Below are 27,119 nucleotides of genomic sequence, written 5' to 3' on the forward strand. Positions count from 1 at the left end.
CTGCACACACCCCACTGGGGATGTGCCCACAACCCAGGTACATGCCCTTGACCGGAATCGAACCTGGGACCCTTCAGTCCGCAGGCCGACGCTCTATCCACTGAGCCAAACCGGTTTTGGCATGTCCTGGATTTTTAAAAATGGGCTTTGCAAATGTATTTCAGTCACAAAGTTGCTAAACCACCTGGCAAATGCAACTAAGGTGGCCTGAGCCTGCTCCCTTGGGACATAAACCAGGGATTTCTGCCTCTGGAGCCAATAGAGTGCTCGCTACAGGCTGTTTTTCCTTTCTGTGCATGCCCTGAATTGGACTGAGGCGGGAGCAGGCAAACCCCAGCACACACTTCAGATGTTAGGGATACCCAGGTCATCCATCCAAAACCCTCAGGGGCCTCCGTCCATTATGCAGAAAGAGAAGGTGGTTGTGAAAATGCAAAAATAAGGGCTTGAGCTCAAAGCCTGTCAGCTGCTGTCATTCCCTCAGCAAACCTGCACTGCTCCTGCTCCCGAGTGTGGGGCCTGGACAGAGATGAGTAAGAGAGGGTCCTGCCTCATGGTAAGAACAGCAGCCAAAGGTCTGTGGATGCAAAGAGGCCAGAATAGGTGTTCTTGGTGGTGGGGAGGCCTAGAAGGGAAAGGTGGAGCCCCTAAGCATGGGTCAGCAAGAAGTAGCTGTCATTCAATAAATACATACTGATTTATTTATAGGGATAAGCTGGTTTCTTTGGGGATAAATTCAAGAGATGCAAGCATTTTATTAATTTGTGATATCCTTCCCTGGCAGGCAGGGCAGCAAGTTCTAGGATAAACTACTAAAATGATCCTTAAAAAAAAACAAAACAACACGTTACCCCTAACAGTCCTGGGGCAAAAGTAAAATAAAAAAACCCACCCCAATGATTCCTAACTGTTTTTGAATACAGAAGCTTAGGATGGAGTTTCCACTGGATACATGAGGAAGGTGCAACTTCTGCGTAGTGTTGGGGGCAAAGCGGGAGTAGGACCTCAGCCAACAGATGCCAAGATGATGTCTACTGGCAGCTCCTCTGAACTTCTGGCTGTCACCTGCATTGTAACTGTGTCCAAAAGCAGCAGCCGGGAGCGCACAAGGATGTCATGACCACCCCGGAAGACACCTAGAAGGTGAGAGAGAAACACAGGTGTGTAAGGCAGAGGGGGCTGCAGAGGCTATGCTGAGGTGGCATTTGTAGCAACTGATCAAGGCCGCCTCGGGTAGTGAAGTGGGAGTAGGCTTGGGACCAGGAGAACTGGACTGAAATGCCTGAGTGACACCTTGCACACATCACTTTAACCTCTCTGAGCTATAGTATCCTCAACCAGAAAGTGGAGGAAATAACACTAACCATATTTTAAGTTTCTGTCAAGACCAAATGAATTAGTGGACGTATAAGGGTGTACCTGGTATCACAGAGGCTCTCACATATGTTGGCTGAATCTAAGAGCACAGAGGAAGGGACAGCCCCGCCATGACAAAACCGCAGAGCAGGTGTCTGAAGACCCAGGGGACTGGGTTGCTTCACTGTGGCCGGAAACATGGGCTTGGGGCTGTCAACTGTGACAGGGCACTGAAGCAGAGCTACTGTTTATAAACACTCAGAAAAAAAAAAAAAATCTCCAATTTCCTTTTACTCATTGTTTTAGGTGTGATAATTGTATTATCCACCGTGCTCCCCACCCCGCCCCCCTTAAAAAAAGGATCATTAGAGGAACATAGTGATACGGGAAGATTTACATACATGATATATTTGTAATCTGCTTTACAATACTCGGGGGGAAACAATGGTAGGGATATAGATGCTATAGTTGTTGAAGCTAGAAGATGAGCACATAGATATTCATTACACTATTCTATTTTTTTAAAAATATTTCCATGATGAATGCTTAAAATCCCATTCCTATTAGAAAATTAGGCAAATAATATGAAAATGATTCACAAAACAGGAAATAAATAAATGGTACTTCACAGTTGAGAAGAAGCTTAATGTCATTCAATATACAAGAAATGTAAAATAAAACTACACCAAGATACCATTTTCCATCCAGACTGGCAAAGGTCATAAGGTTTGATAACACACTGCATCAGAGTGTGGAATGAAAGGCATACAATTTCTAGGAAAGGTAACTGGAAATATTTATCAAAATGAGAAATGCACTTTGATGTCAGTGCACACAAGCCAAATAAAGTATGTGGGTATACACATATGCATGTGTGTTATTCACTTTAGCAGTGTAATAGCAAAAGACTGGAACATTCTTTTTTTTTTTTTTTTTAATATATTTTTATTGATTTCCTACAGAGAGGAAGGGAGTGAGATAGAGAGCTAGAAACATTGACGAGAGAGAAACATCGATCAGCTGCCTCCTGCACACTCCCCACTGGGGATGTGCCCATAACCAAGGCACATGCCCTTGACCGGAATCGAACCTGGGACCTTTCAGTCCGCAGGCTGACGTCCATCCACCGAGCCAAACCAGTTAGGGCGGAACATTCTAAATATTCATCAATATAGGCTGGTTCTATAAAATATGGTATGTCCACATAATGGAATTCGAGGCAGCTACAAAAAAGAATGAGGACTCAGTGTGGAAAGATAAAAAAGTTCTGAAGATGGATGGTGATAACTGCACAATAATATGAATGCACTTAATGCCACTGGACTGTACACCTAAAAATGGATAAAATGGTAAATTTTATTTTGTGTATATTTTACCATAATCTGAAAAAGAAAATGAGAAAACGGTAATGATAGGGAAGATTTCCAAGATGCACTGTTAAGTAAAAAGCAAAACCATTTGGCCCTAGCTGGTTTGGCTCAGTGGATAGAATGTCAGCCTGCAGACTGAAGGGTCCCGGGTTTGATTCCAGTCAAGGGCACATGCTCGGGTTGCAGGCTTGATCCCCAGTAGGGGGCATACAGGAGGCAGCCAATCAATGACTATCTCTTATTATTGATGTTTCTCTCTCTTCTTTCCTCTCTGAAATCAATAATATATATATATATGAAGTAAAACCATTTGCACATAAACATTTGAATTAAAAAGAGAAATATGTACATATTAGCTTTTATATCCATAAAATCACTGGAAGGATATACTGGTATTGTTTGTAATAGTAACAATGGTTGCCTGTTGGAAGGGAACTGGAAGACTGGCAGCAAAGGTTGGGATGCAGACTTTTCACTGCAGGTCTTTTATTACTTTGTGAATTTTCAACACCATGAATTTTTCGTCCCTGTGATTGCAGTGGGAGCCCACAGCCCAGGCTACATGCAGTGGCATCCAAGCTACAAGATACCCATGCCCTTCCCGACTGGAAATGCTGCTTACCGGCCAGGAGTAATGTGTGGGTGTTCTTGTTATCCGGCACTTTGTCTGACCTCTCACAAGGGTGCATTCCCAGGAATTTCACAATATTTCCCACAGCCTCTGTAGGGAGAAATGCTAGTATCATTAAGCCACATACCTTTTTTATTTTTTAATTTCATTTTCAATTAGTTTCCATTCAATACTATTTTGTATTAGTTAAGCCACGTAACTGGTCTCCCCCTTGTGCCACCACAGCTTCCCCATCCCCTACCCCTACTCTGAAGGGCTTTTAATAAAGTGGCATCTGAAATATGTGCTGCAGAGATGGCTCTGACCCCTGGGGGCAGAGGAGCAGGGAGCGAATGTGAGGAGTACTTCAACAGTAGCAAGGACTTTACCTTCCAATGTCTTGGTGGTAGACAAGGTGAAGGTTTCCTCCTTCTCAAACTCATCCCCCACCTCCTCCCAGGCTGCTTCGAAGTTTAGCTTCATGACCTTTTGGATGTGGTCAGCTACAGTGACTTCCAGGTCTTCCAGCTGGGGAGATGGGAGTTAAAAGTTAGGTCCACACCTCCAGTGGAGAGTCCTTGCTCCGCACTGGGCCTCTGCTCTGAACTCACTGCTCACTCTTCCTGCAACACATTGAGCAGTTACTTCCTAGGTGCTGAACACTGCTAGGCTCTGGGGATACACAGCAACCTGACCAGGTACCTGTCCTCAAAGTCCTCACAGCCAAGTATTCCCCTGGAAAATGCCCTGACCCAAGTGCTCACCTGAGGGTGTTAGCTGCCAAGATCAAATCCCTTTTGAAGCCTGCCTAGAATCAGTGCCTCAAAGATCCAGGGACTGTATAGGAGAGCGCACATAGAGGTCTGAGTGTCGCCCCTAACACTCAGGAGGTACTCCCCATTACTTCAGCTGTGTCCTCTGGGCCTGATCCATGCGTCCATCTTAGCTGTGTCCCTGAACAGGACACATAATTATCCCCCGCACCTTGGACTAAATGTACAAAAAGACTTCCCATTCATCCATCCAACAGATCTTCACTAAGCCCTATTCTTGCAGATGTTTAAGGTGTGCTTAAGTAGGACTCAGCTCCTACAGCAAAAGCAATGTCAGACCCAGCTCTCCCAGGAAGCTCACTTGGTCTCGGGCAGTTCCTGCCCACTGGGTCATTGCTGGCTCAGGAAAGGCCCTTCCTCAACAATGACTCTAAGATGATACAACACAACAAACAGTGATGCCAATTGTATTCCACAGTGACAGGCCCTCTAGTTATAAGGAACTTCAACAATCTCCATTCCCAAACTGAGTGAGCATCATGGTCTATAATCAGGTGGTACTGAGCCACTGCTCCATGGTCAAAGCCCAGAAAGATTCCATTCTAGCTCAGAAAGGTAGAATTGGAAGGGCCGTTTCAGTGTATAAAAGGACTAGCTAGCAGATACAAACTCATCCAATTTCTCTAGAAAACAATTTATAATATAAATGGAAAAGTCTTAAAATCATGCTTACCCTTTGACCCAATTATTCTACTGCCCAGAATCTATCCTACAGAAATAATCTGAAAATTTGTATCCAAAGGGATATTTAATGCAGCATTTATAAACAGTAAAAATGTGGAATCCCAAATTAAAGGAATCAAGTGAGTTATGACATAGCTATATAAGAATATTTTAGCCGAAAACCGGTTTGGCTCAGTGGATAGAGCGTCGGCCTGCGGACTGGGGGGTCCCGGGTTCGATTCCGGTCAAGGGCACGTGCCTGGGTTGCGGGCACATCCCCAGTGGGGGGTGTGCAGGAGGCAGCTGATCGATGTTTCTCTCTCATCGATGTTTCTAACTCTCTATCTCTCTCTCCCTTCCTCTCTGTAAAAATCAATAAAATATATATTTAAAAAAAAAAAGAATATTTTAAAGTCTATGGGTAATGTTTGTTTGGACTTTGTTTTTATATTTTCCAAGTTTTTTTTACACATGAGCATGCATTTTTTTCACGTTAAAAACAGTTTCTTGCCGAAACCGGTTTGGCTCAGTGGATAGAGCGTCGGCTTGCGGACTGAAAGGTCCCAGGTTCAATTCCGGTCAAGGGCATGTACCTGGGTTGCGGGCACATCCCCAGTAGGAGATGTGCAGGAGGCGGCTGATCGATGTTTCTCTCCCATCGATATTTCTAACTCTCTGTCTCTCTCCCTTCTTCTCTGTAAAAAACAGTTTCTTTCAAAGAGAGCTGTAAAGCTCAAAACAGCAAGAAAATGCTTCAAGTCTGGTTGTCAGCTTCTGGGGGGAGTTATTCTCAGCTCAGGCACTAACAGCCTCCTGACTCTAGCTTCTTACCACATATTCATCTTCATAGCCTTCATCGTCAGTCTCCCCAGTGGTGGGATCACAATCCTTTACAGTGAACTTCATCATGCAGCTGAATGTGCAGGCCACTGTGAGAAAGAAAGGCTGTGGTGAGGATGTCCCTAGTCAATACAGGGATGAGCTTCTCCATAGGGGAGGTGGCCACAGCCAGCTCTCGAGGCCTTTGCCACGTTATCAGTAGTGGCAACATGCTATCCAACCCCACAAATCTGGACAGAAGGCACCACCTTGTTGAAGGGCAGGAGAGTTAAGTCATGAGTTTGAGGAGTCCCTTTGTGGGGAAGGGAGAAGGGGAAAGCAGGCCTGGAAAAAGAAGCTGATGGCTTCCTTGGGAATGTTTCAGTGTTTGAGCCTGTCTTTACTCTTTCATGGTATAATGTAAGGATACTGGTTTGAGGACCAGAAAGACATGGTTTTGGCCTCTTATCAGCTATTTGAACTTAGATAAGCCACTTAACCCCAGTCTGTTTCCTTCATCTATGAATGGGCCTCTATGAGGAGGAAATTTAAAGCACCCAGACTTAGCCATTCTTCTTCTCAGGACTGAAATCAAGGAGTTGAAGCTGTAATAAGAGATAAATGGTCAGCACACTAGCTGCCCATCCCATTCTGACCCTGAGGCCAGGTTGGTATCTGGAGGGGGGCTCACCAGCTGTGGGGTCTTCCTTGGGTAGTGCCACCAGTGTGTAGCAGGTTCCAGGCTGATTGTAGGGTAGGGTCCAGGCGGGCACATAACAGAGCACCTCATAGCCCTCAGTGGGCTCCATCTGCACTGTGACATTCTCCAAGGTCTGGTCATTGAGTGTGTTTGTGCAGTCAAACTGGATTAGGAAGGAAGAAGGGGTCACTTAGACACTGCTCTAGGTCTAAGCCCTGATGCAGCAGAAAAGCCAGGAGATTCTACCTCTCACTCAGGGGCCAAGCTGACTCCCATCCCAGTAACCCTGCTTAGGTTCCTTGTCTCTATGCTGACATTCAGGAGCCAGAAAGGTTCTGGGTCAAGGGTGCAAGAGACACACCAGTTGGTGACAGACCCAGTCATCAAGTTGGGTCCCAACCAACTCAGTATGGGGAAGCCATTACCCTACAGGACCCATCAAATCTGGGACCACTGCATGGTCTCACGAGGCTTTAGCAGATCTTCAGTCCTCTCTGCTCACCTGGAACACCATGTGGTGGGTGAAGGTGTGTTTGGTGCAGTGGATGACATACTCTGTCTCTGACTCAGTGAGGGCCACAGGCTCAGGCGAGGACTTGAAGAGGGGCCCCAGCCCCTGGAATTCTGGCACTGCTGCCAACTGCTCTGAAAAACACAGGCCACACACACGTTTACTCAGCTTCTCAATTCCCAGAATAACTTACTTGTGATGGTTTCTAATAAATGCTCATGCCCAATTCTTAAGGTCTTTCATCCTACTGAGATGGGTGGAGATGTACACACAACTATTTCCTATTTCCTAAATATACTGACATACTTTCTCATCTCCCTAGCTTTGCTCAGTTGTACCACCCACCATGAATACTCCCCTCCCCTTGGTCCCACAAAAGATCTCAGAAGCAACAAACTGACTAGGAGACCTCAATGTTCTAGGCAAAATCCATTTGGAGACCCGCCCCCCGCCCCCCCCAATCCCTTCAACTTTAGAAGCTCATCAAAGATTCTTAAAAGAAGATGAAAGTAGGAAAGTACTAAGAGTATTAGATGAATGCTGTTATAGCTACAGAATCTGATCCTATACATTTGTCAGTTAAGACAAATGGCCAATAAAAAATGTTTCACTGTACACCTGAAACTAGTCTAATATTGTAGGTTAACTATAATTAAAAAATGCATTTAAAAAAAAAAGATGTTTCAGATTCTGCCCTAGCTGGTTTGGCTCAGTGGGTGGAGCCTCCGCCTGAGGACTAAAGGGTCCCAGGTTTGATTCCAGCCAGGGCACATGCCCGGGTTGCAGGTGGATCCCCCCAGTAGGGGGCATGCAGAAGTGAGCCAGTCAATGATGCTCTCTCATCACTGATGTTTCTCTCTCTCTCTCCCTTCCTCTCTGAAATCAATTAAAAAAAAAAAAGATGTTTCAGATTCAGTGTTGCAGAAAACCCAATCAGGGTGGTCTATGGGCATATGGTAAAGCCCAGCCTATGGAACCCACCCTGGCCTGTCCAGGTGAATGCGGCATCTGCACAGGATGCCTGCCTATGATGGCTCAAGCTGCTGCTCTCTTCCCCATTCTACATCAGAGGCAGGACTCTTCAAACTATGGTCACGGATCACCTATGTCAGAATTACCCAGGAGCTTGTTAAAAACTCTGATTCCTGCCCTGGCTGGTTTGGCTCAGTGGATGGAGCATCGGCCTGCGGACTGAAGGGTCCCAGGTTCGATTCCGGTCAGGGGCATGTGCCTTGGTTGCGGGCACATCCCCAGTGGGGGTGTGCAGGAGGCAGCTGATTGACGTTTCTCTCTCATCGATGTTTCTAGCTCTCTAGCCCTCTCCCTTCTTCTCTGTAAAAAATCAATAAAATATATTTAAAAACAACAACAAACAAAACTCTGATTCCTGGCCCAAATGGCGTGGCTCAAGGCTGAGCATTGACCTATGAACCAGGAGGTCATGGTTCGATTCGTGGTCGGGGTACATGCCTGGGTTGCGGACTCGATCCCCAGTGTGGGGGGTGCAGGAGGCAGCCAATCAATGATTCTCTGTCATCATTGATGTTTTTCTCTCTCTCTCTTCCTCTCTGAAATCAATAAAAATATATTTTTAAAAAAAACAACAAAAAAACAAAACTCCAATTCCTGGGCCCATCCCAAAAATGCTTTATCAGAATCTCTGGGTTTGGGACCCAGGAACCTGAATTTCTAGCAAGTTCCTCAGATTAATTATATCTAATTATATTTGAAGACCACTACTCTAAGACTTCAACTTATCTTTCCAAATTAATTGAACTCCTTAAGGACAGGAATTGTACCCTGCGGCCAGGGATCTGATATTTTTTCCTGTACTTAGTAGGTACTCAATTCTATTTCAGGGATAGAGACAGAAAGTAGGCATTATTGTTATTATTTTGCTTCCTCCTCACCACAAAGAGTCTACGTGATTGCTTCAGTCCCCTGCAGCCTAAAAGACATTCTCTAACAAATGTGCAGGCAATAGGATCCAGCCCACTGCTGGAACTTGGCAGTGGGGTTTAGGGATAGGCCTTACTAGATACCCAGAAACAGTCAGCTTACATATTAGGAGGAACTTTTAGGCTATCATGATCATCAGACACCAAATGTGTTTCTATGGGAATTCATTTCCCTGGGCCTCAAGGTTCTAGAACTGGTACTTACTACCTGGGGGATTTTGCTTCTAGCTATCAGTCAATGTTTCTGAGTTTCAGTGTCTTCATCAATAAAATAGATACAATAATCTTTCTCACAGGGTTTTTGTGATGATAAATGAGAAAGTAAGTGTCAAGATATAGCAAAGTTTCTGTAACTTAACATGTGACTAATAAATGTTATATTTGGAAGATTATTAAAAATGGAATTGATAACTTCTAAGAGGCTTAGAAGGAATCTTCCTTGGAAGGTGTGACAGAATGATCGCCCCCACCCCCAAGATGCTCACATGCTAATTCCAGAACCTATGAATATGTTTTGTCACATGGTAAAAGGGACTTTGCAGATAAAATTAAGGTGGATCTTGAGATGGGGAGATTATCTTGGATTAGCTGTGGGCTCAAATGTAATCACAAGGGTCCTTATGAGAGGGAGGCAGTTGGTGGCCTGAGTCAGACGGCTTTGAAGAGACTATGCTGATGACTTTGAAGATGGAGGAAGGAGTCACTACGAAAGGAATACAGGAGGACTCCAGAAAGTAAAAACATCTAGGAAACGATTTTCCCCTGGAGCATCCAGAGGGAGCTCAGTATTGCCAACACAAAACTCATTTTGGACTTCTGACCCTAGAACTGTATGATAATATATTTGTGTTATATTAAACCACTAAGAGTGTGGTGATTTGAGACAGCAGCATGAGGGAACTAATACAGAAGGAAATGTTTTGAGTTAGGAGTGATCCCAGCCCTGGCAGGGTACTCGGTTGGAGCATTGTTCCATACATCAAAAGGTGATGAGTTCGATTCCTGATCAAGGCACTTAGGGGAGGCAACTGAGCAATGTTTTCCTTTCATATCGAGGTCTCCCTTTCTCTCTCTCTCAAGTCAATAAAAAAAAAAGTGATCCCAGTTAGAGCAGGATCCTAGCTTTCCTGAATCTGAAAGGTGACAGGAGACAGGATTCTGAAACGGACTGGGAAAGAGGGGATTTAATGCAGTTCAACAATAACGATCTACTCTGAGGAAGGCAGGCACTGTGCTAAGTGCTGTGTATACAACCACACAGAACTATTTAAAACAGAAGAGGCAGAACAGAAGTGATCAGAAAGAAGAGCTTAGGAGAACAGTGAGGGCTACACAAAGGAAGAGGGATATGTGCTAGTCCCTGAAGGTAGGAATTCAATGGATAAAATGGTCTGGCAATTAGATACATAGCCTTGTCCCTTAATGCAAGACCAGAGAAATAGATAAATACTTAAAATGTTACAATACAACTTAGACTGAACACATCTGGAACCTAAGAAAAAGTACCCATCTTAAAATCCCAACTGTTCTGAATCAAACATCCTGAACTGGCCTGGGTTCCAGCCATTTGAGGCTTCAGAACCAAGGCTGAGAGGCAGCTCTAAGCCAGTTTTATTTGGACCTTAATGTCAGCTCCTTCACCTGCTTGCTGTGCAACCTTGGGAATTACTCTCTCCGAAACTCCAATTCCTCAGATTCCAAGTGGACCTAATATCCTCCACATGAGGATCAAATGTACTGTCAAAATACTCTCAGGGCTCAGCATCAGGACAGACCCAATAAACGACCGTTCTTACTCTGAATTCCCGGAGGAGGACAACTACTCCAAAGCTGAGGAGACTGAGCCCTGCTCCTAAGAGCTCCACCGAGTACTGTTACTCACCCTGGAAGATCTCCTGCCGGGTAGCTGCCACTTTCTCAGGCTGCTTAACTGCTGTGATGGGGGTGCTTTCTGCAGGAGCAAATACAATGGTGATCAACAACTGCACTAATGGGGCACTGTGGTGTTGAGCACAGTGCTGTTATTTAGGGATTACAATTTTCTGAGAGTGTAGTATTAAACATGTGAGAAAGAGAGCAAGTGTGCGTGTATGTGTGTGTGCGTGTGTGTCCATTTCCTGGAGCCAGACACAAAAAGGATTATTCCCTCCTCCCAGCACAACCCCATCCATCCTGGTTAGGTTTAGTGGCTTCATGGCCAATGCAGACCCTCCAATGAAGGCCTGAACCTGAGGGCCTCTGAAAGGAGTATAGGTGTTACTCACCTGTTCTTTGCTCTGCCATGGGTGCGGTGGCCAGGGGCACAGACTTGAGGTCAAAAGGTTTTTCTGATGGTTCTAGAGTATACTGCTGTAGAGCCCTCTCCAAACCAGGGATGGACACGGTCAAACCTAGAGGCCAGTGAGAGAGAGGTCACTCTGCTTGGAAGGAATGACAGAATGAGCACCAGGAATCCCCCATGGAAAACAGGCCCTGGGATCGGGGTTGTATGACCCTGAGAAAGCCACTTAACTCTCTGAGCCTCTACTTCTTCATCCAAACCCTCCTTGATAGGATTGGTGTAGGGAATAAATATACATACAGCAGGGACTGGTAAACAATAAAGCACTATACAAACTGTTTTTTAAATTAATGACTAGTGTTTCAATTCACTGGGCTGTTTCCACCCACATTGGGTAAACCACATGACCCGAGGTCTACTGGGCTCAGAGGCATACCATGAAGTTGCCATGGAAGTTTAGGAAATTCGTGCCTCCGATTATCCCTGCCCAGCTCAGAGTAATGAAAAGGGTCACAGCTCTGGGAGGGGATCAAAGACAGAGCAGGAAAGGCTCACCATTTAGGATGTAGCTCGCATTGAGGGCCTTCTGCTTCTGTTCCAGGACATTGAGATAGAAGGTGGCTCGGTCCCTGACTTCATTGTCATCATCCATCACACACCTGCAGCCAGAACACAAGGCACGTCTGAATAAGGGGTGACAGGATGGGTACTGAAAGCTTTATCAGAGTGGTGAGAGGAAGCCGGTCTCTTCAAGCTCTGAGAGCACAGTCCCAGATGTGGTATCTAGCCATCAAAGCCATGAAGGGACCCACAAAACTCTAACTAATTATCAGGGGGTGACCATATTCATAGTCCCTGGATTCTCTTCCAAAAGCCAACCCAGGAGGGAGGCAATGAATCTCCTGTATTCAAGAGCATATGTAAAAAAAAAAAAAAAATTAGTATGACCCTGTAATTTCACTCCTCGTTATATCCTCAGTAGAACTGAAAACATATGTCCACACAAAAATTTGCATAGGAATGTTCATGGGAGCATTATTCACAGGAGACAAAAAGTAGAAACAACCAGATGTCCACGAACTGATGAATGGATAAATAAAATGTGGTATAGCCAAAACAATGAAATATTAGTCAATAAAAAGGAATGAAGTACTGGTCTACCCTGCAACATGGATGAACCTTGAAAACATTTTGAAGAGCCCAGACACATAAAAGACCATAAATTGTATGATAGCATTTATATGAAATATCCAGAATAGGCACATCCATAGATATAGACAGTAGATTAGTGGTTGTCTAGGGCTGATGGTGGTGGGGGTGTTAGAGAAAGTGGAGAATGATAACTAATGGATACAGGATTTATTTGGGGAAGATAATCTTTTTAAACTTAAATTGTGGTGATGGTTATACAACTCTGTGAATAAAAACCATCATATTACACATTTTTAATGGGTAAATTATAAGGTTCACAAATTGTATCTCAGTAAAGTTCTTCTTTTTTTAATAACTCAAATGAACAATGCTCACATCTGGGTAAAGGCATTTTTGTATATTGTTTTTCATGCTCTTCTACGCCATCTATTTTCCCCTACAATCCATAGTTGTATAATTTATCACCCCTCCCCTTTACAGTTAAAGAGACAAAGGAAAGTTGCCTGAGCCTGAGGGAACTCTGTCATCCATCAGGGCCCTCAGGCACAGACTCACCTCTTCAGCAACACCAAGATACTGGGTAACATCTCTTCATTCTGGGCTCCAAACTTGGCCAGAGCACTCACAGCACCTGTGTTTATGAAGCACATAAAGTATACCTGATACACCAGAGCCAACACAATAAGTGGCTCTGGGGGAATCTTGGCACCACCCAGCCTCAATTTCCTCATCTATTTCATTGAGAAGCCAGTCCCAATCTAGGGTTCCAGGAGCCATTTTCAGCATTAACGATGATGAGGTCCCAGGAGCTGGCCAATGTCAGGCTTCTCAGCTTATGTATCCAAATGGCCTAATTCAGTTAAACACTAGATCAACATCAATGAGAAAATGAACAATTACTTCATGATTACCAATTGCTAAAACAGAAAAATCTATCCAGTGGGCATGAGGAGAAAAAAGTAGTAAATTAAAATGAATAATATACAGTGGGGCCTTGACTTACGAGTGTCCCGACTAACGAGTTTTTTGAGATATCAGCTGTCTCTCGGCTGATTTTTTGCATTGAGTTGATAGAGTAATTTGAGTTAACGAGCTCCTTAATGAGCTCGGTCTCGGAACAAATTAAACTCGAAGTCAAGGCCCCACTGTAATGATTGCACAATAAATTACATTTATTTAAAAGAGGAATTTTATGGTATGTGAATTATATCTCAAAGCTATTGTTAGAAAAAAGAAATAAAGTTAAACACGAATATAAAGTGAAAAAAATCAATAAAACAAATAGATTAAAAACCATTCAACTAGATGACCTCTAAACATCTAAGGTTCTTCTACAATATTATAAAAAACTGAGTTTGTGAGCCCAAAACACCAAGTGCCCTGTCCCCACTGGGGGCTCAGGTCCCTTTGTAAGAGCAGTCTACTTAAGACAAGCTAAGAGTCAAAGTTCAGCCCTATCTCAGACCTACCTGCCCGGACCTCCTCATGCTCCAAGACCACTCGGTTATAGATAAAGCGAATGTACTTGGAGGGGTTGTTGGTCTTGGGCCCCTCCTGGCCCAGGAGATGTAGGATGCGGGTGGCCAACACAGTGAATTCGCAGTCCTCGATGAATTCACACAGGTGTGACAGTCCTGTCTCCTTGCTCTCTGAGTTCTCCTCAATGATGCTGATGATGCAGTCCACAATGGCCCGCTTATACTCAAAGCCACCCTGCAGTGGGAAGGGTCAAGATGATCAAGGAGGCTGCTGGCTCCAGAATGAGCTGTGAGGCTCGGAGCCTAACCAGGATCAAAAACAATCTTTTTGTGTAAAATAAAAGACCTGGACTGAATGTTTACTGGGGCCTTTCCAGTTCTAACCGTATTTGGTTTAATTGAAACATGTTGAGTCTTACTTTCTTCCTAACTTTGACATAAAAGGCAAAATGGGTGGTACAGATGCTATGGCAAACAGTGTGGTGGTTCCTCAAAAAAATTAAAGAAAACAGACTTGCCATATTATCCCAGTTCCACTTCTGGGCATATACCCAAAATAACTGAAAGCAGGGTCTTGAAGAAATGTTTGTATACCCATGTTCATAGCAGCATTAATTACAATAGCCAAGAGGTAGAAGCAATCCAGGCGTCCATTGACAGATGAATGAATAAAAAAATGTGGTCTATATATACAATGGAATATTATTCAGCCTTAAAAAGTAAGAAAATTCTAGCCCTGGCCAGGGAGCTCAGTTGGTTAGAGCATCGTCCCAATATGCCAAGGTTGAGGGTTGGATCCCCCGTCAGGGCACATACAAGATCAACCAATGAATGCATAAATGAGTGGAACAACAAATCGATGTTTCTCTCTCTCCCTCTCTCTAATCAATAATTTTTTTTTAAAAAAGATATGTCTTTAAAAAAAAAACAAAGACAATTCTGACACATGCTACAATGTGGTATAACCTTGAGGACATTATGCTCAATGAAATAAGTCAGTCACAAAATGACAAATATTACTTGATTCCACTTATATGAAGTCAAATTCATAGAGAAAGTAGAATGGTGGTTGCCAGAGGCTGGGGGGCAGAAAATGAGGCGTTGCTATTTAATGGGTAGAGTTTCAGTTTTACAAGATGAAAAAGAGATGTTGCACAACAATTTGAATATATTTAATACTGATCTGTACACTTAAAAACAGTTAAGATAGTAAATTTTGTCATGCATAGTTTAACCACAATTTTTTTAAAAAAGGCAAAATGGGGCAGTGGGGAATCAGAAGATCCTTGATCAAATCCATGTTCTGCTAGTTAAAGACTTTAATGACAAAGATGGCAAATGAGATGCCTACAGATGCTAGGAATGCAACCTGGCAACATGAAGCAGACTAAATGGGAATGGAGGGGCAAAAGCCAGTGCCTGTCCCATCTAAAAAAGGAAATCACCACTCAGCCCCGCATTACTGCCAGATCTGACAAGTTTTTTGGGCAAAACTGGAAATCTGTTACGGTGATGGTGGCAGTGTTTTCCTGATTTTTTAATAACGGCTACTAATCTGAAATGTTTAAAGCTTTTACAATCTAAGTAAAACTTACCTGTGGATCAAATCAGGCCCCTGTTCTCAGATGAGTTTGTTTTATGGCTGAGCCGCTAACCTTCCCTGAGCCTCACACTCCTTCATAATAAGGACCACCAGAGTGTTTACCTCAGAGTTATTTTGAAGAATAAATAAATGCATTTGTACAGTTCAATAAGGTTGTCATATGAGTACGTACTCTGTAACCCTTCAAGCACTATTTCGTTATCACCTCTATAGGCTAGTCCGTCAGCCTGGTGAGCAGCAAGCTAAGAGTAGGTGCATCCAGACTGTGCTGGCAGCTGCTCTAACTAGAGAATGACAAGCCTCTCTGCAGAAAGCTAGAAACAGACTCATTTCTAGAAGACAAGGTCTCCCTGTCTAAGTGCTGCAACCTGATAAGTGAAGGTCTTACAGTCAACTTTATATGGACCCATGAATTCTTCTAGGAAAAAGGAGATCCGGGAGAAAATCATGGGCTTTTTAGTCAGACAGATAGGGGCTTAGACATGTATTGGTCAAGTGACCAGAGGCAGGTTACTTCACTTCTCTGAGTCAAATCTCTGATTTTTATTTTTTATTCTTTTAAATATATTTTATTCATTTTTTACAGAGAGAAAGAGAGAGGGATAGAGAGTTAGAAACATTGATGAGAGAGAAACATCAATTTAGCTGCCTCCTGCACACTCCCTACTGGGGATGTGCCCACAACCAAGGTATATGCCCTTGACTGGAATCGAACCTGGGACCCTTCAGTCCGCAGTCTGACGCTCTATCCACTGAGCCAAACCAGTTAGGGCAAATCCCTGATTTTTAAAGGGAGAAAATAATGTCCATGGACAAGGCCTGTTATGAGGATCACAAGATTGGGCACACTGTGTAGTGTCTCCAAAGTGCTGGGTCCATTAGCTAACGGCTCCCTAAGCGTTAGTGTTCTCCTCCCTTCCAATACCTTTGGGAACCCCAAAGACACCTAAGGCAATGGCTCCTCTACTCCTCGGTCCAAGGGCCACTCTGGGGCTGGGGCCAAGGAGCACCAAATATCTGGGGACCAAATCTACTCCACAAACACTTTGCTTCTGCTCCTCTGAATTAACTGCTTTGTTGAGACATCCAAGAAAGGTGGGGTAAGTAAATCACTAATTCATGTCAGAACGAAGAGAACAATGTCACAATATTAGCATAGGTTTCACAAGAAACCACCGCATGGAGTTCCTGGAATGGTCCAGAATGCTTCTACACTAGCTACCAGTAGAAAACACATTTTCCATTATCTGCACAAGCATTGCCTCAGGGCATCTACTGTTTAAAGTCAGGGTACTGAGTCTTTATAGTTATTACTGTAATTACTAGTAATTGCTACACGTTTATCTGTTGGTTCACGAGGAGTTTAAAGGGCCACAGGAACCAGGAAATCTACCCAGTTAACAGTTTGATCTGGGTTCACCCAAATGACATGGAGGCAGCAGCCAAGTTGCTCCCAGCACCAGGAGCCCTGGCATGCCCTGCATGCGTCCTACTCTTACCTCTTCCCGCAGCATGGAAAACAGGAAGTTCATGAGGACAGCATGTTTGCGAGGATACTTCTGACACAGGGCACTGATGGCCTGGACGACTACCACCTGAGTCAAACAGACATGCATAAGCAGAAGCCTCCTGCCACCAGGGTGGAGTTACTTAGTTCACTAATTGCTAATGAAGTCCTTCCTTAAGCAAGGCCAGACCTGGGATGTGACACAGGGCAGGGAAACAAGGAACTCCACCCCCCACCCACCCTCAGGGGACATGCAATCCCTGAACCCATCCAGGGCAGGATAGCAGGCAGAACAGTCCCAACAGTCCCAGACCCATACACAGGACCCCAAACTCTGCTATGCTACTCAGACCTCATGGTAAGTCTATGAGCCCCCTCTCCATCTCACTTGTCCTGCTTCTCTTCCTATTGCCTCCTCACCCCCATTCCTTTGATATTCCCCCAATCAGCTTTTCTGATTCCTCTTTGGGTATTCTGTCTCCTCTCCTCTTCTCTTCTCTCATAATCCCTTCAGCAATCTTATCTCCTCCCATAGTTTTAACTACATCTTCTATGCCACTGACGCTCAGATCTTTGTCTCTTGTCCGAGCTCAGTGTTTCTAAATGTCTACCAGATAACTCCACCTGGTGCCCACAAACACAACACATCACTACCTTCTCCTTCACCTAAGACATAACTTTCTCTCTTCTTCCCCAAACCAATCAATGGCCCCACCATCAACCCAAACTGGAAAAAAGCATCATCCTTGACAGCATTTACTCCCTCGGTCCTCACACAATGTCCTGTCAACTGGCTATACAAAGAAACAGTGTAGACAAACACCAGAGGCAGGACTGTGCGCATCTCCCAAGGCCAAACCCCGTGAAGGGTTATGTACTAGCCTTCTCCACTGAATCCTCAAGCCTGAACATTCCCTCAGGTCAATCCTGGCCCAGTGGCTAGGGAACATGGAGTGGGAACACAGACCATCTTCCTGATTCTGGGGACTGTGGGTGTTCCCTAGGTGCCCTGGGTACCTTGAATTCATCTGAGATCTCTGACATGAAAGAGGAGATCTGCTTCATGAGGCGGTCGATGCTGCTCTCGCTGCCAGTCTTGAGCAGAGTGGTGATGGCTAGCGTGGCAATGCTGCGATTCGAATCTGTGACAAGGTTCTCTAGGTCTAGATTACAGGCTGTCACTGCTGACGGATGCTTCATGGCAACCTATTTTGGGAGGAAAGATAAAGAAGACAAGGACAAGAGATAAAAAAAAATAGGACTTGTCATCCCACTAGATGGGTTTGGTCTGGTCAGAGCTCATTTGGATGAACTCATGTCACCAACTGGTAGAAAGTGACTGTGACTAGGGCTACATACATCCAGGTAAGGTCAGGGATATGGAAATACCTCCAGCTGGATCAGGTTACCTCCCGTGACCCTCTCAGAAGGCCAGGTCCCCTCTTCTGCCTGTCTTGGAGCCTTACCTTATTGAGGGTACGGACAGCGGCATAGCGGAGAGCGGCCTTGGGTGAGCTGCAGAAAAGCTGGAGCACTGTGGGGAGACAGATGCCATGTGTCAGGCTGCTCTCACTGCTGGGCAGCTGGAAAAATCCAGGTAGGCCTCCAGGAGAGGGCAGGAATAGGGCATCGAGGGCATGCAAGGGCTCTGAGGCTGTTCAAACCCTGCTGGCACCCCCACCTCAACCAAGGAAGTGAGTTCTCTCCCTGGGTACTTGAGCCATGAGCACAGAGGCCTTACTATGAACTCGAGAGCCCAATGGATCCCATGAATGATGAGAGTGGCTGTTTACTGAGCACCTGCTGTGTGCCAGGCACTGTGCTGGGGAGCTGCCATGCCTTGTCTTATTGATTCCCCACAACCTTATGAAGCAGCTATGGTTATCCCCATTTAACAGTAAGGAGGCTGAGGCACAAAGGGATAAAGCAACTAAAGTAACTCTAGGTTAGGAGTAAGTAAATGGCAGAACCAGGACTGAAATCGAGGACTGCCTGCACCTGAATGAAGTCTGAGCTGTGAACCCCTGTGAAGTAGAACTCCATTCCTTTCTCCTGAAGCACATACAGAACTTCCTCACTCCTGGCTTAAACAACGGCCTTGGTTCCTCTACTAGCAGGTGCATGTCAGGCAGCATATCCCTTCCTGTGCCTTAGGTGTCAGGAAGTTCAGGGCTCAATTCTGCACTCGAGGTAGTAGTAAATATGACTGCTGTTTTCTGAGGTAACCATGTTCTTTTCTATTACTTGGCTTTATTTTGAAGGCTCTATCCTATTTATGTGTTTCATTATTCTGGAAATATGGGGAATACAATAAGAATGAATGACTGAATACTTAAATCAGTGAATAACTTCCTTTGGTTCTTCTATTTTCGTCTCCAAGAAGAAAGAGACTTCTCTCTCCAAACATGAACCCCATCCATCTGCCTGGCCAGGTTATAACATTATTATGGTGATCAGAAAAACAGGTCCATTCATTCCAAAAAGGTTGCACTCAAACTCTCCAGCCATAACATCTTGACTTTCATTGGGTTCGTCCTTCTAGAATACTCTCCCCCTCTCTGAATCTGTGTTTAGCAATCCTAGCAACATCTCCTTTTCTAAACTCTTAATATACCAAGTTTCCAGTACCAACTACTTAGCACATCACATGTGCATTCTTATATACAGTGAGATTGCAACACCTAGCACCGTGACCTGTAAAAATAAAGCAATGAACAATTCAAGGCAGGTGGATTCTCCTTAATAACAGCAAAGAACACTTTCCCGTGGTCACCATGGTGCTAAGCACTTTTCCAAGCCATTTGTATAGATCACACAAATTTACTGCCTACTGTAATCTTATGTAACAGGCACAATTACTATCCACATTCCAGAGAAGATGAAGCATGGAGAAGACGGATGATTTGCCCAGGCTCACTCAGTTGCTAAGGGGCAGAGCCACTTAGTAGCTATCAGGCCCTGCCCTCTGAATTGCTTTCTTCTTTACCTGAGACAGCTCAGCACTTAGGAAGTATGCACTGGTTTCATAATTCCTGGTTTCCTCCACCAGGCCCTCTTGCATGGCTGGCCAGCCCGACAGGTGCAGAGCAGATTTGAACCTCACCTATGGCACTTACCAGAGCCCCAGTCTCTTTAGTGGTAAGATGGAACTAAATGCACACCATCCCCCAAAGATGACACATGTGAGAGGCCCCAGTAGAGTACCTAGCACAGAGCAGGTGCCTACTGGGTACTAATTCCTTTTCTTAACATTAGACTGTGGCCTATTCAAGGGCATTTTCTTTCTTCCCCTGACCCCCAGCCCAGGGCCTAGTTCCCAGCAGGTACAAATGTGTGAAGCCGAGTGAAGGAATGCCTGGTAACCTGACACAGCTGGGGCCAGCTCTTTGGCACTGCAGCCTGGCAGATTGACAATGGCCGAGGCAGCCTCGTAGACCACCATCTCATGCTTGTTGCGTAAGCAGCTCTCGATGAAGTCAAACAGTGGGCTGTCACGGCTACAAAAGAACATAGGCAGTACAGATTTGGAAATGGCCCAGCACGGTAGGTTTCATGAGGCATCATCTAGTGAGGGGAGACAAGAGCCATTACCTGCTGTCCTCCTCCTCCAGCTGCTTGCTGGCCACCCGGATCATCATGCAGTAGGCAAAGGGAGACTTGAGGCCGTGCCGTGTAAACTTGCTAATCATTTTACTGACAGCCAGGCGGTCATTCTTACGTACATGGTATAGGAGCCCCAGTGCATGGTACTAGAGGACAGAAGATAGCAGCTGAGTACAAACATGTGAAGCCTAGGTCTACGAGTGTGTGGCCTGGGGCAGGCCACTGCATCTCTCTGGGCTTCAGCCTTCTCATTTTAAAATGAGCATCATAATGGCTGTGACAAGTCCTCCAAATGGACTGTATAGACACTCCTGACACAGTGTATATGAGTATATCTGTAGTTATTGTTCCTGGCCCCGGTTCTGGCCAGGGCTCTGACAGGCATCATTGAGTACAGATGTGAAGGGGACAACAGACGCCACAGAAGTGAAAGAATGGGAAGAAACCCAGTGTCTTTAGACAGAGGAGGGAGCTGGGCCCTGAGCATGCACATAGGTAGATAAGTAGGAAGATATTGTTAGACCAATGACTTGCCCAAGGACTAATGGCTGGTACTGGCAAAGATCTAGAGGACCTGAAATCCAGGGATTCCATCTTAGAGATGTATGGTGTACAAAGTTATTTCCTATCCCTTCTGCTCTTTTCTGTTTCCTTATCAGAGTGGCGTTCCAGTGCTAAGAAGTTTCTCTGACCCTGGGAAGTGTTTTGAGATGACCCTGGGAGATGAGAATCAGTGCAAAGGGTGAAGAGAAAGAGAAGAGAAAAATACACCGAGACTGTACAGGTATGCACCAGGTGTGTCAGATATTTATAGATGTTGTCTCATTTTATCCTAACAGCTTAGTGAGGCAGAAACTTTCATTTCCATTTTATAGACAAGCAAACTGAGACCCACAGAGATAAAAGGACTCCCTGGCCTACATCACTAAAGAAGAGTTACGTAGACAACAGTCCCACGAAGATATTTATATGCATCACTGACAAACCCAGGTCGCGAAGGCCCTCTGCCTGCCTGGGCCAGGTTGGCTACAGTTCATACCCCAAAACTTTATCAAAATACTTTAATATTTTGGCACCAGGTGGTAAGTAATCTCTAGCCCAAGCCCCCCTCTACAAAACCCCTCAAATCTCCCCATAATCCAGTGACAAAAGGATTAAATCCTGCTCTGGCTAGGGGCCACCAGGATGTCTGAGGTGAGAGTCCATTCTGACTCGCCAGTGCCATGCCATCGGCCTAAATAATTTAAAGCCACTGCTCCGCTCACACCTCACCTGGACCATGATGTTATCACTTGATGCCGCCTCCTGGGCCTCATTCACCCAGCGCTTGACCACGTCAAAGCTGCACTTCAACAGGTGCTGTGGGCAAAGGGGCACATTAAGGGGCAGGAAGTCAAGAGGCTCTCCCGTCACATCTGCTGGGCCTGGCTTACAGTTCAGCCGGGCCCTGGTTCTTCCCTCAGACAAAGCCCAGGACGTCTCCATTGTCTTGGTCTTCTGAGATGGTGCACAAGCATAGGACAGCTCCCACCCTCACTCTCCTAGGCTTTAACTCCTATAATAGGTCACCCCAAAGGATGGACCAGGCTCTTCAACTGGCCCCTTCTCAATCAACCCAGAATTCCCTGGCACTTTTCACTAAGAAGGTAAGTGGGACTCTCAGATGGGGGGATACAGAAGCACTTTTTATTATCTACTGGAAAGCAATTCTAATATTTTCTTTAGAATATATCCTGTCCTCCTCCAACCCAACCCAACCCCTGGCCCTGCAGGGTCCCGGATGCAGTTACACACCAGAGAAGACACCAGGGCAGAGCTGGAGACACTGGGCACCTTGTCCACGATAGCCTGTTTCATGTAGCGCTCGATAGCCTGCAGCATGGTGCTCTGTGGGGACAAGGAGTGGGGCAGGAGGGGACCCAATCAATCCTTAGTCACTTTCAGGAGTGCAGGTGACAGGGGGTGGAGAAATGAGGCGAGGAGGAAGCAAACATGTTTACTACGGACTCCAACCCTCATCATCTGGCTCAGTGCTTTGCCCAAGAGGCAGGGACAACCTAAAGCATGCAAAGGATGAAAGTGAACCTTGACTGAAAAGCAGGGAAAGGACAGATGGCTGGACAGTGGCAGCAGACTCACATCCGTGATCTGGCAGAGGGCTCGCACGGCTGGGCCTCGGTAATTGTCTTCTTTCCCAGTCATGTCCTTTGTCAGGCTGCAGGGGGAGAAGGCAGAAAACTCAAAACTGACCAGATCACTCCCCTGCTTTTACTAAAACATTTCCGAGGCTTCCGACTGCCATTACCATCAAGCATGAACTCTAAACAAAAAAGTCCCCAAATAGGCCATGTGATCTCTCCGCTCCAGGCATTTGTGTATGCTGTTTCCTTAGCCTGGAAAACTCCTCACCCCAGCACCTCCACCTCTGCTATCTTATTCCTCCTTCAGGACTCTGTTCAGTTCTTCTAGGAGGCCTTTCCTGACCCCAATTCAAAGCGGGTGCCTTTTTGGTCTGCTCTCACAGCCTATCATTGTCCCATACTATATCCTATCTGAACAACCTGACTGCCTGGTTATTTCTCTGTGAATTCTCTGAGTGCAGAGGCCATGTCTGTCTTGTTTGCTGCTCCAGTCCCAGAGCTAATCACAGGGACTGATAGACAGTCAACAGATATCTTCTAAATGAACCCTCAAATAAATATATGACATCCCCTTCTATACCCTCCCAAAAAAACTGTGACAAGAATAAATAAGAGAACTGAGCCCTAGATCTTAAGGGCAGGGATATACCTTAGTCACATCTGTCCCCTGTATCACTCAGCCTAATGTAGAAACCAGTACTTAATAAGGAAGCCTATTTGTATACCTCTTGTATTCTCTATGTCCATTTTTCTTGTGTTCTCTCTTGGTACTCACTACAGTCATTGTGAGAATTCCAGGCTGGCTAGGTGACTAAGAGAAATCTAAGGGAAGGAAGAGTTTGTGCCCGAGCTAAGGCCAGAGAATTAAAAGGGGAACAGCATACTCTGGAGGCTGCCATGGGGTGGGCAGCAGTAAATGAAGGATAAAGGAATGAGAAGATGAAAGGGCGCCTAAAAGTATGTCAATCAAAAATTTCATTGTCTAGCCCTAGCTGGTTTGTCTCAGTGGTTAGAGCATCTGCCTATGGACTGAAAGGTCCTGGGTTCGATTTCAGTCAAGGGCACATGCCTGGGGTTTTGGGCTCAATCCCCAGTAGGGGCCGTGCAGGTAGCAGCCAATCAATGATTCTCTCTCATCATTGATGTCTCTCACTCTCTCTCTCCCTTCCTCTCTGAAATCAATATATATATATATATATATATATATATATATATATATTTTTAAAGTTTCATTGTCTAGTATATACGAGAAAAAATGGTCTCTGTATCAATAGAACCCATCAGAGGAACCATCCACAGACCCAAGACTTACCTACTGGTGACGATGATGACATCCTCTGCAATGCTAGACATCTCCTTGATGGTCAAGTAGCACATTCGACGAAGGGTGGGCTGGGAAAGAGATGGAAAGAGCCCTATGACTCCTAGCCCAGCATGAGAGCCAGCGTTAGAAAAAGAAAAGTCCAGACTACACGAAACTGATCGCTTCTCGGCCTTTTGGCTAAGATCAAGTGCAGACTACACGAAACTCCAGGCTTTCCCCCCCTCAAGGAAAGCTGGGGGTGTGGCACTTACATCGTTGGACTGAAAGAGCTTGGTCATGGCGAAAAAGGCCTCAGTTGCTTCAGTGGTCCCCAGGTGCTCCCCCTGTTTTAATCAAAAAAGAAGTATCAGCTTGGGATGGAGGAGCCAGAAGGCTCTTGCAGCTGGATCAGCCCAAGCCAAGTCCTCAGAGCCCTCAGAGGCTCCACCAAAGGCAACACATCAGAATTGGAAGCTGAGGGATCCAGAGCTGGGCCACTGGCTACAACCACTCATGGGCTGTTGAAGAGCCTAAGGGCTACTGGACTTAGTACCCCAACATCTCCCAACACTGTTTTCTCCACCTCTAAGCCTCCCCGTTACCTGATTTATGAGGTAAAGGATCTTGGTGAGAATGTGGGCACATTTCCGAGGGTTGATGGGAGTTTCATTAAATACACGGGCCTAAAAAGAAGTGACCAAGGATATTACTTTCTAGTCCAGTATATTTCCTTCCATTTCCCATCAAGCACATTCAAAGGCTGAGAAGTCCCAGAGTCAATAAACACAGTTGCTTGGATAAGCTTATTTTCAATAGGAAAGAGTTTTGGCTTTTACTTCTTTAATTCATCTAGTAACAACTCCTGAAATCTTCCTTAATTTCAACATTAGTTAGGAATATACTCACTTATTGACTAACGGGTAGTAGTAAATGCTTGTTAAATAGAAAGAGAAATGCAGAACAACAAAAATGTAAGCATACTGAACTCTCTCCAGGAAGAAGTTTTCCTGTCTTTCCAGGAACAAGTTTCTTTCTCCCCTATTGGTTCTTTAAATCAGCACTTTGAATGTGCTCGCATATCAATCAAATCCATCTGAACATGATGCTCAAAGAGTGGAACAAATGACACTTGCCTCCTGGAGCACCGCACTCTTCTCAAGGTGCTGGAATGGGTTGGAACCTCCACCTAGATCAGAGAACAGAGAAGGCTGAGCACAAGCTGTGACCCTGAATTTCAAAACTCTCCCATAGAGAAGGGACATAGGACCCTACTGTCTACCTAGTCAAGTCCAAACTCCTGCGAATGGCAATCAAAGCTCTACAACCTGCACGTAAATCATACCACCCTCCTGCAAGGGTTGCCCTGTACCACTTAGTCACTCAGCTGCCCTGGCACAGTTGTCCTGTGTCTCTCACAGTGTCTCGTCTCGCATTCATTAATGCAAAAGGTACTTAACTGACCCCTACTGTGTGTGAGGACCACCATCTCCCAGTGACTAACTAGGGTGTCTGCACAGGAGCTGTCACGTTTGTCATTAACTACATGCTTTATTATTGTTTGGTTTATGTCTCTCGCCTCCGTGATGCCTGTGACCGTTCTAACATCCGCAGCAGAGGCAGCAAGTGTCTCACTTCCACTGCAGTGTCAGGACACAGTTAAGTGCCCGGCCTGCAGTAAGTGCTCAAGACGTTCGCTGAACAAATGAATGAGTCCGGGTTCTTCGCCGCAGGACACTGGCCCCACAGATAACGCCCCCGTTTGCCAGCACCAACTCAGTGCTGGCGAATCCCAAGAGATCGGACGGGAAAAGGGACAAAAGAGCATCTGCTACTCCCCTGACAGATGCGGAAACTGAGGCCCAGAGAGGCGCGTGACCCGCCCAAGGTCACCCAGCGAACAGCGGTCCGATCTAACGAATGCGGGGCAATGGAGCATGCGCTGGCTCTCCGAGGCTCGCCATTGACCAGTTGTGGACCTTTGCACGAACCCCTGCCCCTCATGGGGCCTCGGCCTCGGGTCAGACAGAAGCCCCGAAGGAGGGCTCCCAGGGAGGATGCTGAGAGCCTACGCGATGGTCCAGCTTTCCTCAGGCCTAGCTTTAAGCCTGGGCCCCCTCACCCGATTCCTCGTCTTTCTTGTCGAATTTCTTCAGCATGGTGGCGCCGGAGGGGGCGCAAAGCAGTAACCTGGTGCTGGACCGGCGCGGCGACCAGCGGTGCTCCGATGGCGTTTTCACACAGCACTTCCGCCGGCCACGTAGCCCTGCGCGCCGCCCTGCGTTCTGCGCAGGCGCACTCCGCGCTCTACGCATGCGCAGGTGCCGACCGCCCCGCCTAGTCGGGCTTTAACCCTGGTCCTGTCCGGAAGGGGCTTGGGCTGCCGGGGAGGCGTAGGGGGTTTGGGGCGAGGGGTGACGCGGCCGAGGCCTTAGACTCGGAGCCGACGGGCACCCCAGGTCTGCACTTTACTCCCACCTTATCTGTACAATAGGAGGAGGAGGGGTCCCTGCGCCATTGCGTCGTGGCGTGAATTTAAACGGGCTTTGGGAAGTGAGTCGCCTAGCACACTGGCCCGCGGTAGACCCCCAATTAATGTTACGTGTTATCCCCTTAGGGAGGCCTCTCTAGCCACTGCTCACTTTCAGCCTTCTGCCCTGGCCTGGTTTCTCTCCCTAGCTAGAATAACCATCTCACACACTATTTTTAATTTCTTGCTTTTGTTGTCTTTTATTCACTGCTGCGGCATATAGCAGGTGCTCAGTAAACTCTTGTTGAATGAATTAGTGCATGAACTTGCTTTTATAATTTACCTCTGCCCACCTCCTATCACGTCTGTTTCTGGTGCAAATTGTTTTGTAAATTCAGGGATCTAGCCAAAGTAAAAGATCAGCATAGAAACTTAAATGTGCTTTTTAAATACTTGGGGTATTTATCGGGAGCCTGTTAGATACGCCCCCTAGCGCTGGGGACGAGAAGAAATGGGAAATGGGGAGAATGAAACATAACCCAGGGTTTATCTCCCTTGGGCGGCACACCTCGATGCCAAGGTAAGGACCGAAAGTGCCCTCGTGCCAAATTGACTACCACAAAGCCGAGTCAGGATGACTGAGCGCTGCGACGCCTGGCACCGGCCTGACTGGGGAGGAGAAGGAGCCCGCTGAGCGGAGAGGAGTGGCCAGATGTTGGGGCACAGGCCTGCAGGTGAAGGTGGTGATGATAGGAGAGCAGGGG

The 27,119-nt window shown here is 45.9% G+C and overlaps 1 protein-coding gene across 1 annotated transcript; it reads right to left on the reverse strand.

Annotated features, from left to right (window-relative positions):
- Positions 1–678: 678 nt before the first annotated feature.
- On the reverse strand, positions 679–26,137 carry COPG1 (COPI coat complex subunit gamma 1). Its single transcript, XM_081097301.1, has 24 exons — positions 26,008–26,137; positions 25,022–25,074; positions 24,491–24,571; positions 24,161–24,232; positions 23,898–23,977; positions 22,584–22,659; positions 22,239–22,331; positions 21,717–21,803; positions 20,433–20,590; positions 20,205–20,338; positions 18,308–18,375; positions 17,859–18,047; positions 16,834–16,929; positions 13,723–13,966; positions 12,809–12,884; positions 11,657–11,760; positions 11,085–11,210; positions 10,703–10,771; positions 6,854–6,996; positions 6,343–6,514; positions 5,664–5,761; positions 3,726–3,864; positions 3,349–3,447; positions 679–1,136 (listed from the first exon to the last, which is right to left on the reverse strand). The coding sequence occupies exons 1-24, from the start codon at positions 26,042–26,044 to the stop codon at positions 1,006–1,008; spliced, it is 2,625 nt and encodes an 874-aa protein (XP_080953427.1). The 5' UTR covers positions 26,045–26,137; the 3' UTR covers positions 679–1,005.
- Positions 26,138–27,119: the final 982 nt, after the last annotated feature.

The sequence above is a fragment of the Myotis nattereri genome, assembly GCF_964212035.1.
Source record: "Myotis nattereri genome assembly, chromosome: 8".
In the NCBI taxonomy this organism is placed as follows: domain Eukaryota; kingdom Metazoa; phylum Chordata; class Mammalia; order Chiroptera; family Vespertilionidae; genus Myotis; species Myotis nattereri.

What these genes read in the sequence shown, in the direction of transcription:
- COPG1 (XM_081097301.1), bottom strand. Translation starts at nt 26,044, where the DNA reads ATGCTGAAGAAATTCGACAAGAAAGACGAGGAATCGG. An exon ending in AGAGTGCGGTGCTCCAGGAG is followed by an intron (nt 24,572 to 25,021) that starts GCAAGTGTCATT and finishes ACTTCTTTTTAG; the next exon opens with GCCCGTGTATTTAATGAAAC. An exon ending in CCACACATTACTCCTGGCCG is followed by an intron (nt 1,137 to 3,348) that starts GTAAGCAGCATT and finishes CTCACCTTCTAG; the next exon opens with GTGTCTTCCGGGGTGGTCAT.